This window comes from Anas platyrhynchos, chromosome 15 (genome assembly GCF_047663525.1).
Source record: "Anas platyrhynchos isolate ZD024472 breed Pekin duck chromosome 15, IASCAAS_PekinDuck_T2T, whole genome shotgun sequence".
NCBI classification, from domain to species: domain Eukaryota; kingdom Metazoa; phylum Chordata; class Aves; order Anseriformes; family Anatidae; genus Anas; species Anas platyrhynchos.
The window spans coordinates 14295446-14308899 of NC_092601.1; the positions used below are offsets into that span (position 1 = coordinate 14295446).

General features: G+C 41.7%; 2 protein-coding genes across 9 annotated transcripts in view; one reads left to right on the top strand and one right to left on the bottom strand.

The window, feature by feature from the left end:
• CHLSN (cholesin) overlaps positions 1-13454 on the bottom strand; it is a 128662-nt gene that overhangs the window by 54162 nt on the left and 61046 nt on the right. The window contains exon 1 of one of the 7 annotated variants that reach the window (XM_072023796.1): positions 6779-6859. The exons of 5 other annotated variants lie outside the window; for them this stretch is intronic. In XM_072023796.1, coding sequence (XP_071879897.1) covers positions 6779-6844 — 66 coding nt within the window. In that variant the 5' untranslated portion in view covers positions 6845-6859. Of the gene's footprint in view, positions 1-777; positions 924-6778; positions 6860-13454 lie in introns of those variants that run through there. One more of the 7 variants, XM_072023800.1, reaches the window with a different exon arrangement.
• The window catches only part of GPR146 (G protein-coupled receptor 146), a 51536-nt gene that overhangs the window by 15438 nt on the left and 22644 nt on the right, over positions 1-13454 (top strand). Inside the window, exon 2 of one of the 2 annotated variants that reach the window (XM_005020082.5) lies at positions 6806-6847. The gene's annotated coding sequence lies outside the window, so the exon portion shown is untranslated. Of the gene's footprint in view, positions 1-6805; positions 6858-13454 lie in introns of those variants that run through there. The other variant, XM_038187062.2, reaches the window with a different exon arrangement.

The following is a 13454-nucleotide window of genomic DNA, read 5'->3' on the forward strand; positions in this document are numbered from 1 at the left end:
AACTGGGCTCACGGTAGGTGGAATGAAAATGGATAACTCTGAGAGGTACAAAGACCAAAAAATCCTTATAAACTGGTCTGCAGCAGTGCTTTCCAAGCCATGGAGCTCTTGCCACAAGTGATACGCGTGTTTTTTCTGAGTGGCTTGTGAGCATTGCCAGAAACCCTGAGCACACTCTCCTAAGTGCTGCTGCTGTTAAAGTTGGTGCCTTTGGCAGGACCTGTGTCAGCGGACTTGCAGCGTACTGAAAAATAAGCTGCTGCCTCTGAACTCCCTAGCTGTTTTTCTATTTCTCTCTCAAAGAGGCACTCACCTCTAACTGTGGTTTGAATGTCATATCTCAAAATTAAGCCAAAAGCAAAGAAAGGAAAGAAGTCTGGAAAACCGAATGAAAGCATATTTACTCTGCAAGGTAAATCAGGGAAATGGCTAGAAGGGCAGAATTAAAAAACCTAGATGCTTAAGTCTCCAAACAAAATACTAAAACATCAAGCTCAACCTTCAAAGAGTAATAATGAAACCTAAATACCACAGGTCTGAAGGTATGTGTCTAGCCTACATAGCTTTAGCATAGGTATTTATGTCAAAACAAATGGGTGGGCCACTGGAAACTGATGTAGCAATGCCATGGCACTCCACTTCCCTCTCATTGCGAAATCCCATTCTTCTCTTCTATTGTAACAACAACATTCAGCCCACCTCCAGCTTCCCCATTCAGGAGCATTACTGTGTTCACCACCCTTTGTTTTTCTTCTGCCTCCCTCCTGCCATCCTTACCTCTAGCAATGCTAACTACCAGTAAAAGGCACAAAGACAGCTCTCTCCTGTTGCTGTGTGACCCAACACCAGGTTAGCTGAGCACTAACTGCACCACCTGGCATGCACGGGGAGGGGAGGCAGCCTGGACATCCCAGCTGCAGCTTGTCAGGAGGTGGTCGCGTTCCCATGGGCCAGCTGCTTGGCAAGAAAATGCAGGCGTTCATGTCAGAGAGCAAGCCAGGAGGCACATGTGCTCCTTTTTGGGGAGCTGCTTGGCCAGCAAGGATTCTGTGCCATTCCGCCCACCAGCACAGGCTGCCGCAGCGCTAGGGGCTGGAGCAAGCACGCTCCTGGCTGCCCGTGCAGGTCTGACTTACAGGGACGTGCTAAGTGGAAGCTTTGTGGGTGCGTCTGTGAATATAAATGAAATCAGAGCAGCCTACGAGGTTGGGACATTACATGAAATATAAAATGGGATGGGCTATGTCTTCTGGTGTATAAGTAATTTGGAATAACCTCAGTCAAAAGGGAATTGACAGTAAAGTGCAAGAAGCCGCTCCAGCTGGCCATGTTACTGCTGCTATGCACTCTGCAAACGTCAAATGTCCCTGCTCCGTAGCACTACCATCAGACACCAAAAACAGCTTTAAAATCTGGAATAGTTCCACTGTCTTCCACCAAACTCAGAACCTGTACAGTGCATTGCCCCAGGAGGGAGGGGAAAAAGAAGGGAAGAACCTCACTCAGTCCAAGCAGGTAGGCAGCAAGCAGAATTGTCTAAATCAAGCAAGTAGAATTGCATCTTAATTATAAGGTCGTCTTCGGTATCTGAATGCAATTCCCTCAATACTCTTCCATCCTGTAAAATACACGTAACAGTTGGAAGCAACTCTGCAGACACCCTACGAGCAACCTGCCTGCACGCTATTGAACAGAAATCCCGACCTGCCAAACTTAGCCCCCTGTACATGCTGTCCTGGCAGGTGCTGCTGGGGCCACTTCTATTTCGGACAGCAGGAGCAGCTCAGTGATTGACCGACAGCTCTGAACTATATTTGGGAAAGCATCCCAGCCCTCAACTTGCTGTTTAGTCTCTCTGAGCATTTATGAATAAATAAATAAGGAAATTCACAAAACGCCACTACAAACCAGCAGTGATAAAAAGTTAAAGAATCTAATTAGATTATTAAGTTTATAAGCTTAATTATAAAATACTCCTACCAATTAAAGCCTGTGAAGAAATCTTCATTTATATAACAAATGATTACAAAATCCTAGTAGAAAATCGTGGCAGTTTAGCTTGACCTTTGGTCATGTGGTCCATATGTAAACCCTCATGGGCAATTAGGTGATTTTCCATTTTCTCTGCTATATGTTTATTTTTAATAAAAGGCCTGTTTTGTTTTGTTTTGTTTTTTCATTTTTCTTTTTAAGCAGGCTGCAGCTGTGGTAGAGACTTTTCTTTTTTCTATGTATACTGTAATCCAGCATAAAAATATTGAGACGCAGATCAAGTTAGGCTTGTCAGCCCTAATATTTTCTGGTGATTTGAACAGGGCCAGGGAATACGATAAGCATCTTTACAAATCCAGTTGGCTTTACTTCAAATCCAAGAGCTTGTATCTAAGCTTCACAAGAACAGGAGCCCACATAAAATCAAATTTTGAATGCAAAGCTAACCCAGTTCTGCTCATCAGCCTTCATTCTGAAGCCTGTCTGCAGCAACATTTTTGTGAGCTCGCTGCATAGGATGTAATTGCTCTTGGAAGAAGTACTTTTTGCATCAGAGCTATAGCTACCTTTGGGACCAACTATCGTTTTTAATCTTAAAAACTTTTTTTTAAAAGTTTATGCTAATGATGTATTTTCTTTGGCACTGATGAGTTAAAAATTGCTTCAGCTTTTCTTGCTTTTTTTTTTTTTTAATCAAGCTGCTAAGTATTCCCCATTTACCAGTGTAAATCAGCTTAATTTGCTTAGGAGCTAAAACCTGGACTGAACAATGGTATTTTCAAAACAAATACATCAAGTTAAAGAGAGGGCAGTCATGGTTCATCTGAATCATATGGCTCCAGATTTCAAATCTAAGCTAAGGAAATAGAGGTTATGATACCCTGCAGCTGGGACAAGCAGTATTCGTACAGCAGTGTTAAATCAAGACCACTCGGCCAGTTCAAGCAGTTGCTTGTGTGGAAGTGAAAGATCCCATGAGAGCATTAAAAAAAGAAAGGTTCTGGTGTCCTAGCCAAACCCCCCTTCCTTTGCTTAATGCTACCATGGGCTAAGTTTCTTCAGAGCAACTGATTGCAGAAAGTTGCTGCCAAGTAATTGCTACTGATTTATTTACATCCGATCACACAGAACAGGAATTAAGCACTGTGCAAAACACACAGGCGAGTTAATTACAAAAGGTCCTCTCATGCCACACAAACGCCCAGTGACTGAGGCTGCCGGCTCGTGGGTTAATTTGCAGACACATCAGTTCGGTAATTTGTTCACCATCAGGCTAGAGAAACGCGTATCGACACAACGGCACAGTGGCAGGGAGAAGTAGCTGGGAGCTTCGGAAAGCCACAAGCGCCTGTGCTGGTAGCAGTGGCATACACAGATAAAAGCTGTCATTCAGCCTGGGAACCTCAGGACAGAAAAAAAAAAGAACAAGTCTGGAAAAGTTATTTTCCGGTCTCCCATTCAATAGCATGTTGAGATTGATACAATAAGTGCTGATAAAATACCTGAGAGTTGACATTTTCATATATAGCAGATCAAAAAAAGGGTTGTTTTCTAAATTTTGGGAGCAATACTAGTGGCTGAAGTAAAAGCACCGTTCCCTGCTTCCCAGAATACCAGATTAACTGTAACTTTAGCTATTTTATTATTTTTTTTAAGAGAAGGGAGGAAGTATGAGACAGTAGTACAGCCTGGAGACTTTGACAGCACTATCTGGATGCCAATGTCATGCTGTGTAAACATGTGGATCCATTAGACAATTGTTGGAAGCAGTGAATTCTAAATTTGATCTAGTGATAGGACTCATGCTGTTCGGAAAAAAAAAAAAGGGGGTTGCGAAACCACACAAGGAAAACGTTTCAGACTTGTTAAAAAGAAGTACAATGTGAACAATGATGTATTGGATGGCCTGCAGATTTCAGCCTCTGGAGAGTCTTGACAGACAGAGCAAAGACCTGAACTAAACTGTTAAATCAGTTTATAAAATATACTCCAACCTGAAAGGAGGGAAACATTTTCATAGAAAAAAAATATTCACATAGGCAGAATAAGAAAGATTTTTTTCCTTGGGATAAGACAAACCGTAACAATGATTTATATATTCTTCCACATTTGTAGTGCATGCTACTGCCTTAGCTAATGAATCAATTTTAGTGAAGCCTAAACCGTACGGCATCCCCAGCTCTGCTGGTCTGGCGAGGGGAGCGGTGGTTAACTGCCTTCCTTCACTTCGTGCTGGCAACACAAGGCTTTTTGCATTATAGTACTTAATGGGCTAAAATACACGTTGAAATTAACTCCTTCATTAGCTATACAGCTGCTGCTCCTTATCTTTCATTACTGTTAATTACAGCACTGCAAAATTTTATGTTGTGACTCAGAATTAAATAGGATTAATACGATCTACGATTTTTCTTGGAATACACAACTCAGGCCTCATGAATAAAATTATACGCTGCATGACATATGACACTTGAAAAGGCATTACAATATTTAAGCTATCTAGAAATGCTTCTGTGCATTCAGACACGCTGCAAGCTCTCTGCAAACTGACTAGCCAGCTGTTTATTCCCTTGGAGCTGCTTACATCAAAAGACACATAAAGCAGTGGGTTCACCTCTCAGCAGAACTGCAGACCCGCTCTAAGTCTGTCGCTACAAAACTTGTTATTCATCCCTGCTGGCTTATAGATGTGAAGAGCAGTATGCAGAGCTCAGCGTTTCAGTTATGATTCACGTTGTGATTTAATCATTCCTAAAACTTAGTTTACTACTTAAAAGAAATTGTACTTCAGCAACAGGGCTCAGAACGCAAGAAAAACAGATCAGTCTAGGAAAAGCTACTGAGTCACCATGGAGGGAGGCAACGAAACCCACGTTATCCTCGTGAATCCAATGAGGTCAGCAGAAGCAAAGCTTCTTGGTGACTGGTATGGACAAACCTTTCTCCAATCCACCCTACGAACCCGTGTGAGCACAGGACAGTGGTCCTCTGAATGCCGATCTCAGCGCTGCAGCACGCCATGGATATAAATAAGTTTGTTTGTGCAGCTTAGCCGGCTGAATTCAATGACAATTCACGTGTCTAATTCCATCACGTCCATAAATACCTGGACATGAGGCCGCAGCGAAGGCACTGAGGGGCTGTGTTAGTCAGGAGGCGGGCTGGAGGTCGCTGAGGGACACTGAGGAGCTCCAGAGCGTGCGGCAGCTGTGCCACGCTCCAGCAGTGAGGCCTATCGGCCGGGACTGCTCACATCCTCCTAACGAACTTGCTCACGAACAGGGAAAAAGAGCTTCCCACACGTGTTTTGTGCTGTAAAGCTTGGGGCAGCTGTCTTAACAGCACCTGCAACACAGCTTCAATCTGTATGAATTTATAAACAGCAAATCTGTTGTTTCTTCACATGAATTAGAGGACATTTGTTTCTGTGGTGGGATGGGAGGCCAGCCGGAGCTGCAGACCAAGCAGCCAGGCACGCCAGCAGGTCTTAGGGCTGCTGGAGCCAGGGAGGTGATCTCCAGCTGCGTGACACGGCACACACACAGGCCACGGCATACACACGGAAATCGCTCTCTCAAGTTCAAGGCCGTGTAATAATAGCAATTAGTGCTTCTATTTACTATTCTTCACCAGATTGTGAAACTAAAATTGCAACCAAATATTGATTGCACCACGTACTTTTCTTGGTCCCTCCAATGCTTGCCACGAGACGTGAGGAACAGGACAGAGGCCGGGCTGGGCCAGGCTGCTGGCAGCTCCCATCACAGAGACCAGTGGCACTAGTGGGAAATGCAGGCCGGTGGGAGATGAGATCTTTCACAGACGTTTACTGACCTTTCAGTAAAACTTCAATATAAAAAGAACAAACTGGCAGAGGCTGCTATCTTAAACCATTTTTTCACAAGTGAAGTACTCCGTTTCCCTCAAAACTCAGTCATAATTGAGTAACCTCAGAGTTAATCTTTCTTTTTAGGGGAAAACACACCTTTTTTACTATAGCGACAATCTGTTCTTAAAGTTATCTTGCTCTCCAAGTATTATTGTTCAATCACTTATCCAAGCAAAAAGACTTAAAACTTTAATTTAAACTGCAAGAAATATGGAAATTAGTGCTTTACATCATTCCTCTCCTTTAGATAACTTAGATCTGAAATACCGGTTACAAATTCTTAGTGGTCACACATACTACACCTTTGTTGTTATAATTTACTAAAATATTCATCTTTTCCATATTTTCTCCCACAGTGTGCAAAGGAGCAGATATATCCTCAGTAACCAAAGTGAATTAGCATAACACAGTATGCCAAAACCACTGTGTTTTACAATAACAAATCAAACTGACATTTGTCATAGTATCTCACTACATGCCAAATATTTCATATTGGGATTGTTCCATTTCAGTTTTAACCCAGTACACGTGACATTTTCAATGAGGAGAAGAAAGCTGTGAGTTTCTATTTTTAGATCAATCCACAGCTTTTATTCAAGAACCTCAATTCACCTCAAAATGTAAATAAAGCCATCAACACCAACACCACTATGATACAGTAACTCTATCAACCTTTCAGCTACAGTCATTGAGTCAGTAATCAATCATGAAGCAATTCAATACCAAACACTGTAAACAATTCCATTCTGGATTTTCTAATCACTGCATGAAAATATCGCATGTTGTAAATGCTATAAAAAGCATGGTGCAGTGAAATATAACACATGAAATGTATTTAACAGAATTTATGAAATTTGCTTTTCATTTCTTTCAAACATCTATGAGCAATTGGTTTACCTTTTCTTTCTTCTTTTTTTCTTCCAGTGGTTCAATCTTCGACTGACATTCTTCTGTGCTGCACATCACGTAAGTACAGGTATAGCAATACAGTGTGGCTGTTATTGCCATATGTTTACTTTATTACTGTACAACAGTGAAAATACTTACCAACATTGGGATTTCTAGACCTGGTATTTATTTCTGTGAAAATGTACTAGAAAACTTACTAAGTGCTCATGGAAGAGTTAGCGAAGGCAGTCTGTATTGACTCCCAGATCAACCTCCTCCCCAAAGCTCACAAACTGGCAATTTACACAGGCTCAGATGAAGGCGCCTCCAGCTTACAACATCTTTATAGCCTTGCGAAATTTGGACTTCATGGATGTATGCCGTGATCCTAAGGCACTTGAGGACTCCTTGCCAGGCAGGAGAACCTCTGTGTGCCACAGGAACTGCAGAAACAGACTGGAGGAACATAACCACTTGGAGGATTTAATTGACATCATCTCTGCAAACTGCTTGCCGACCCCTGCGAGGAAGGAATCAGGGCTGTAATGCTCTCCTCACCACCTCTACCAGCAGGCCATCATGTCAGCTAGAACTGCCTGAAACCCCACAGACAGTGCTGGAGATTTTCATGCACTGACAAAGGCAGGTCAGTGGGGAGAAAGGCAAAGCTAACACCTAGTCAATCAGCTTGGGCTAACTCTGCAGGAGAAACATACCTTTAGGAAAGGCAAAAAGATTAAAAGAAAAGAGACACCAAATTCAGCCTTCTCTAAGGGACCAACACCATTCCTCTGAGGGCACAGGGGTGTGCTCGCACACAGCCTGAAGAACGTGCTCGAGCACAGGCTGGCGACCTGCTCGCAGCAGCGTGTCCTAGGTGTGCTGTCCGCCCTGCTCTAGTTAACGAGCAAAGGACAAGAGCCAGGAATTATTTAATGCTAACACCAGCTCTGCCAGTGCTGACTGCTGCTCTTGCTCTTGGCAAATCGCTTAATCTTTTTCATTTTCTCCTCTGTACAATAAGCATAACATTTTTGTGCCTAATACCCGTCTCCCCAGTGTTTCATTCCCAGTTTGACATTCTAGTCATAAACGCACTGCCTGCCTTCCTTTTACTTTGATAAAGTATAGTCAGTATCAGTTGGGAACACTTCTTTAAAACTTATTTCCAACTATTGTGAAACAGGAGCTGAATGTTTATGGAGTAGTTATTTTTTATGTCAGTTTACCATAGGGCCTCTTTAGCCACAAGCTTACAGCCGGAGGCCCCAAGGCATTTTTGGGAATGGAAACTTTTGGAGTTCAGCTCTTAACAAATTTCCAGGCTGCAGTATGTTTTTCATTAGTCTACATGGTGTTATAATAAATGATGCACTTCCTCTTTCATTTTATGATTTTTTTTAAACATGCAACAATTTTTCTGTGTCTGTTTTCTATTACTTCCAATATACTCAACCACACTAATCTTAGAGTCTACTTCATGTGTAAGGACAGAAAGGATGTACTAAGGTATCAGCCACAGCAAGACAAGCGTCTAGTCTAAATTCTTCACTGAAGAACAATCACTGAATGTATGCATCCCATCTTTTTAGGGGCCATTATTGTTGCTGTTATTATAATGTCTGAGTTGACCCAGAAAATGCTCCTCTCAGTTATATACCCACAAGACAGAGCTAAAAAACTTTGAACTTATTGGCCTGATTTGTTTTTCTGCTACCTACTATAATCACAGACATACTGCTATGACAAGACTGTGGTGCAACAGTTTTTTAAATAATCATAGAAACACATGAAAACCTCCCAAAGCCTGCGCGTAACAGATTTACACAAAGATCTTTTTGCATAAAGACCAAAATGATATTTCTTTGTATAGATTTGTGCATCCCTCCTCCCAAAAGCTTTTGATAAACTGAGAGCAGTTGAACAGAGGGCCACGAGGACAGCTGTGGGCAGAACACTTGCAGCCCTGTGGTCAGAGGCTGAGGGAACTGGGCTCGTTCCACCTGCAGAAGGGAAAGTTTTGGGTGGACCTAAACCACAACCACTGCGCACCTGCAGGAGGCTTACTGTGCAGACAGATTTGGGGTCTTTACTGTGATGAATGGTGGGATGAAAAAAGACAATGGGCATAAGTTGAAAAAAAAGAGATTCCAATATACGAGGGAATTTATTGTACATTTTAACCATTATGACAATCAAGCATCGGAAGAGACTGCCCAGACATAGCATAGCCTTTGTCCTCAGAGGTTCTGAGGATCTAGTTTGATCTCCTATCTATCCTGCATTGTGCAGGATTTTGGATAGATGACTTTCTGAGGTCCCTTCCAACTTGAATTAATCTATGAGCAATTCAGTCCAGTCAAAAACTAGTTAATATTTTAAATACCAGAAACAGAATGCATCCTGGATTTATTCAGACCACCTTTTTTTTTTTTTCCTGCTACTTATTATACTCATAGACATACTACTTTGACAGTACTGTGGTGCAACAAATTTAGACAAAGATAGATAAATGCTGTGGATAGCATTTAACCTCTGACTCTATTTTTTGATTGAAATCATCCAGTGACGACTGCAGCTTTTTGAAGCAAAGCTGAGACAACAAAAAAGAGGGCAAATAAAGTTGTACTTTATGAGTTTTGGACGTGCAATGGCAACAGCCATCAGTAAACTTCATAGTGAAATACCTGTGTGTCAGTTTTAACCCTTTTTTTTTTTATAAATCTCAGCACCTTTCCCTGAGTGCAGTTCCTATAGATGCTAGTCAATATTGCCAAGGTAGCAATATAAATAAACCATAGTATGAGGGAAAGAGAGAAATTCTAAAAGAAAGAAAAAAAAAAAAAAAAAAAGAAAAGAAAAGAAAAAAAGCCAAACAGCTAGCATTTCAGTATTTAACCCCCCATCCTAACAGCACGACTACCCACATTTAAATGAAGCCAAAGCTCCTTGCGCAGTCTTGTTCCTCTCACCCCAAACTAGTTTGGTGAGCTCTGCAGGTGGTCAAAGGAAAATCAAAAGCAAATGTCTTGAGCATTTCAGAGCTGATGTTTGAGAACACAATGTTATCAAGAAACGTTCACCTCCCTTCTGGGTGGATCCGCACACATCTTCGTTAGTAATTTACCTCCGCACATCCGTAACACAGACAAGGCGAGCGTGCCAGCAGGGTTAGATGTGAAGCCGTGCAAGCTGGGCTTCCTCCGCACGCCCCCACTCCGCAGCCACCCCAGGGCCCTTTCCAGCACCTGCATCTTCTTCGCAATTTATTGCTCTGCATTTATCAGCACAGAGCTTTACACCTCCAGCTTGCCCCCAACCCCTCCCTGCTGCCGGCCGAGATCTGCCCCCCCATTTTGGCATTGTTACAGCGCTCGTGCTCTCTCCCTACCAGTTTCCTTCCTCTCACAAATTAAGGGCTTTGTTCATCTTTCCCTTATGAAGTTTCTGTCTCCCTTCCTGACGTAGGAGACGGTGTTCGTTTTGCAAAGAAAAATCATGAATAGGAGACTCGTGCCAGGCAGCGAGGCTATGGGTCCCAAACGTTAAATTCCATCCTGAGGACTGCAGCAGTGTGGTCAGACATAGGATTATGCTGGAAATCACCATGGGTGTCACCAGTAGGTAGGGATAACAAACTATGGATCTGCAAAAACCAAACTGCCTCTGCTTCTTTTTCCTTGTCCCATTCCAAATCAGCATTCACTGTCACTTACTGACATTTACTATCACCAGCTGACAAAAGAGGGAAAATACAGGACTGTCTGTACAGTCCTGTATTCTATTTCAAGAATATCAAGGGACTTTTGTAGGTGGAAAGCTGAGAGAAAGACAATATGAACATTAAAGAATATCAACTAAACTAAGATCAGTCTTTAAGACATATTACCTCAGCAAAATTCACCCTGTTAGGAAAAATACGGAAAACAGATCCCTTTCTGTAGGGCACACAAACAGTATTCCTCTGCAGAGCCTTCCAACACAGTCAGCAGCAAGGAAAAGATCAGAGTCCTGTTAGAGGAAATGGCACCTCCCACGACTTCCACAAAAAGGAGCTGGAGCTTTCCCCTGCCTTTTTAGCAGGGAAAGTGAAGGCCAAGCACTGCCACTGCCAACAGGGAGAGATGACTGAGTTAAGCAGAGCCTGTTAAGGACCCTACCCACTGAAGAACAAGGATTACCATTAAACAGCATTCAGTTACCTGACCTACTCCACCAGAGACTTGAAATTTAGAAAACTGATGAGAAGAAATACATGATGGTTTTACAGTCATTTTTCAAAACAGTAACTCATCAGACAGTGCAATTGTTTAATGGCAGAACACTGCTCACAAAAGGCAGGAGCAATTCCCCATTACATGAACAACTCTATATATTTGCATATTTAAAAATGTTCTATATATGCACTTATTTATTTTTTAAGATAACTTTCTTTTTTTGTTTGCTTCTATACATAATTTTAATGAGAATGTATTCCCAGGGGCTGGCAGCATCAGAAAAAATAGGCTATGCCAACAAGAAGGGATTCCAGTCCAATATCATCATGTCTAGCATACCGTGTTTCATTTACAAATCTTTGATTTCTAAATGAATGGCAGTTCAAAGTACACATTAAACACAGCTACTTTCTGCCTATGTATGTAGAGATCGCTAGAGATTAAGTCACTTTAATTAAAAACTTAAGCAGGTGTCACTTCATGATACTCTTTGAATTTGGTTTAAGCAGATGTATGTTCTATCATTACCTAGCAGTGCACTTTAAATACAAGCATAATCAAAGAGATCTCCCTAAACAAAACAAAGGAAAACCACTTTGTCTGACGGTTTGAAGTTTGGTACTCCTCACCTGTCAGATACAGAACATATATTTAGTTGGAAACGACATTCTAAAACACTTCAACGATAAAGAAAAGCACTGTGACCAGCTCTGTGAGAGAGAACCCCAGGCCCCATGGGACCTACTAACTTCAGTGGGGTTTTGTTCTGCCTTTTTGTAAATATCTAACTATCAAAAGTGAATTTGTACTATAAAGGCCTGAAACAAATCATTTAAAAGCATTCAGTATTCAAATAATCACAGCTTTAGGGATGGAAATGGCATTATTTCTGACTAATTCTTCTCTCAATGCCATGCTTGAGAGTGATAGATAGCAATGTGAAGAATGCCCTGTGTCCCCAGTACTCGAAGGTTCTTTTCTTTTCTCTCCTTTTTTTTTTAAGGTAATCCTAAGATTAATTTAAAGTCATCTGGTGAAAGTACTTTAGTATTAACCTTAATATTTTTTTGTTAATATATACTGAACTCAAGTGAAGTGATTTCAAGAGTTATCCTAGATGCTTCTCATTTTAAGACATTAAATATTAGCTCTTACAAATTTCCATTATACGTTGTCTGACAATATTTGCTGCTGTGGACTACATGAGCTGACTTTTAATTCTTACAGTGGCAATCAGTGATGATAAGGTTTTGTAGAATCTGGACACAGATGACATTTTAGCATTTCACACCTACTGCAAGTCCCTCCTTTCCAGGTCTAATTTCATGTAATGTTAAGTGTAAGAAAGGGTTAGAAATGACAAATTCACTCACTTGATCCTTTTTACTTACTGTATCATCAGGAATAGCTACCCTCACAATTGCCTCCTAACCCTGCTTTAAATGATCACCCTGATCATTCACTGTTGACACCTGAAGACAATGGAAGTGCACATACACTTCCAGAATTTGAGACACAAGGAACTAGTAAATCATAAACTGAATTCCCAAAGCCAAGACAAAGCCATTGGTAGAGCTGTGGGAAGTAAAGAGTGATGGAGACAGACAGCAATCGGGCAGCTGACTGGGTCAGTGCAGGGTGTACAGCACAGCGGGTGGCTAAGAAGGACAGGGGCAGAGCACAATTACCAGAATGAATGAAGGCAACAGTCTGGAGCTGTCATCTGCAGCAACAAAGTACATGCTGCATGCAGCTGGAGTGCTGGTTAAAGGAACCTAGGGCATGGCTGCACAGGCAAGGCTCAAAAAGCGTAGGACAATTAGTGTGAAAGCACAATTCTGGGAACTTCAACTTATCCTAAAGAAATAACTTAGCACTCTTGTAAAAATCAGATTTCCATTTTCATGTGCTTTGCTCTACTTCTTTAATTACAGCAATGCTGTATATAGAGAAATCAGAAAAATAAAAAGGAGTTAGAAGCCAAGATCCATCCTGCTGCTTCAGCTGTAAAGCACAAATCTGGATTAACTGCAAAAGCTTCAATCTCAAGTATGTGCCAGTGCAACTGAGAGCTACAACTGGCTCCAGAATTGTGTCTGTTTCTTGTCTAGAGTTGGCATGAGGAACCTCCCTTAGCCAGAAAGAGAAAACCATGAAAGTTAAGTAAGACTTTCAGCATCTATGTCAGGCAGAGGTTATTAAAAGGAACCTCATATGGTGGCTCCACCTCCAGGTTTACCTGCTGGCAGCTGGCTGTGTAACTAACACAACAGAAAAGCACCATTTCTTGCTTCTTTTGTGAGCTCGGGGCTGCCAGGAGGAACTGAGGGAATTCAAAAGCAGCTTCCTTTCTGTTGCTCTTTTGGATGTTTCTCTTTGAAGTGGCTGCTCATTCACCAGTTTTGTAGGTAGTCTTTAAAGCAATACTTTCCACCCTTCACACTTAAGTACAGAAACATGCAATTAAT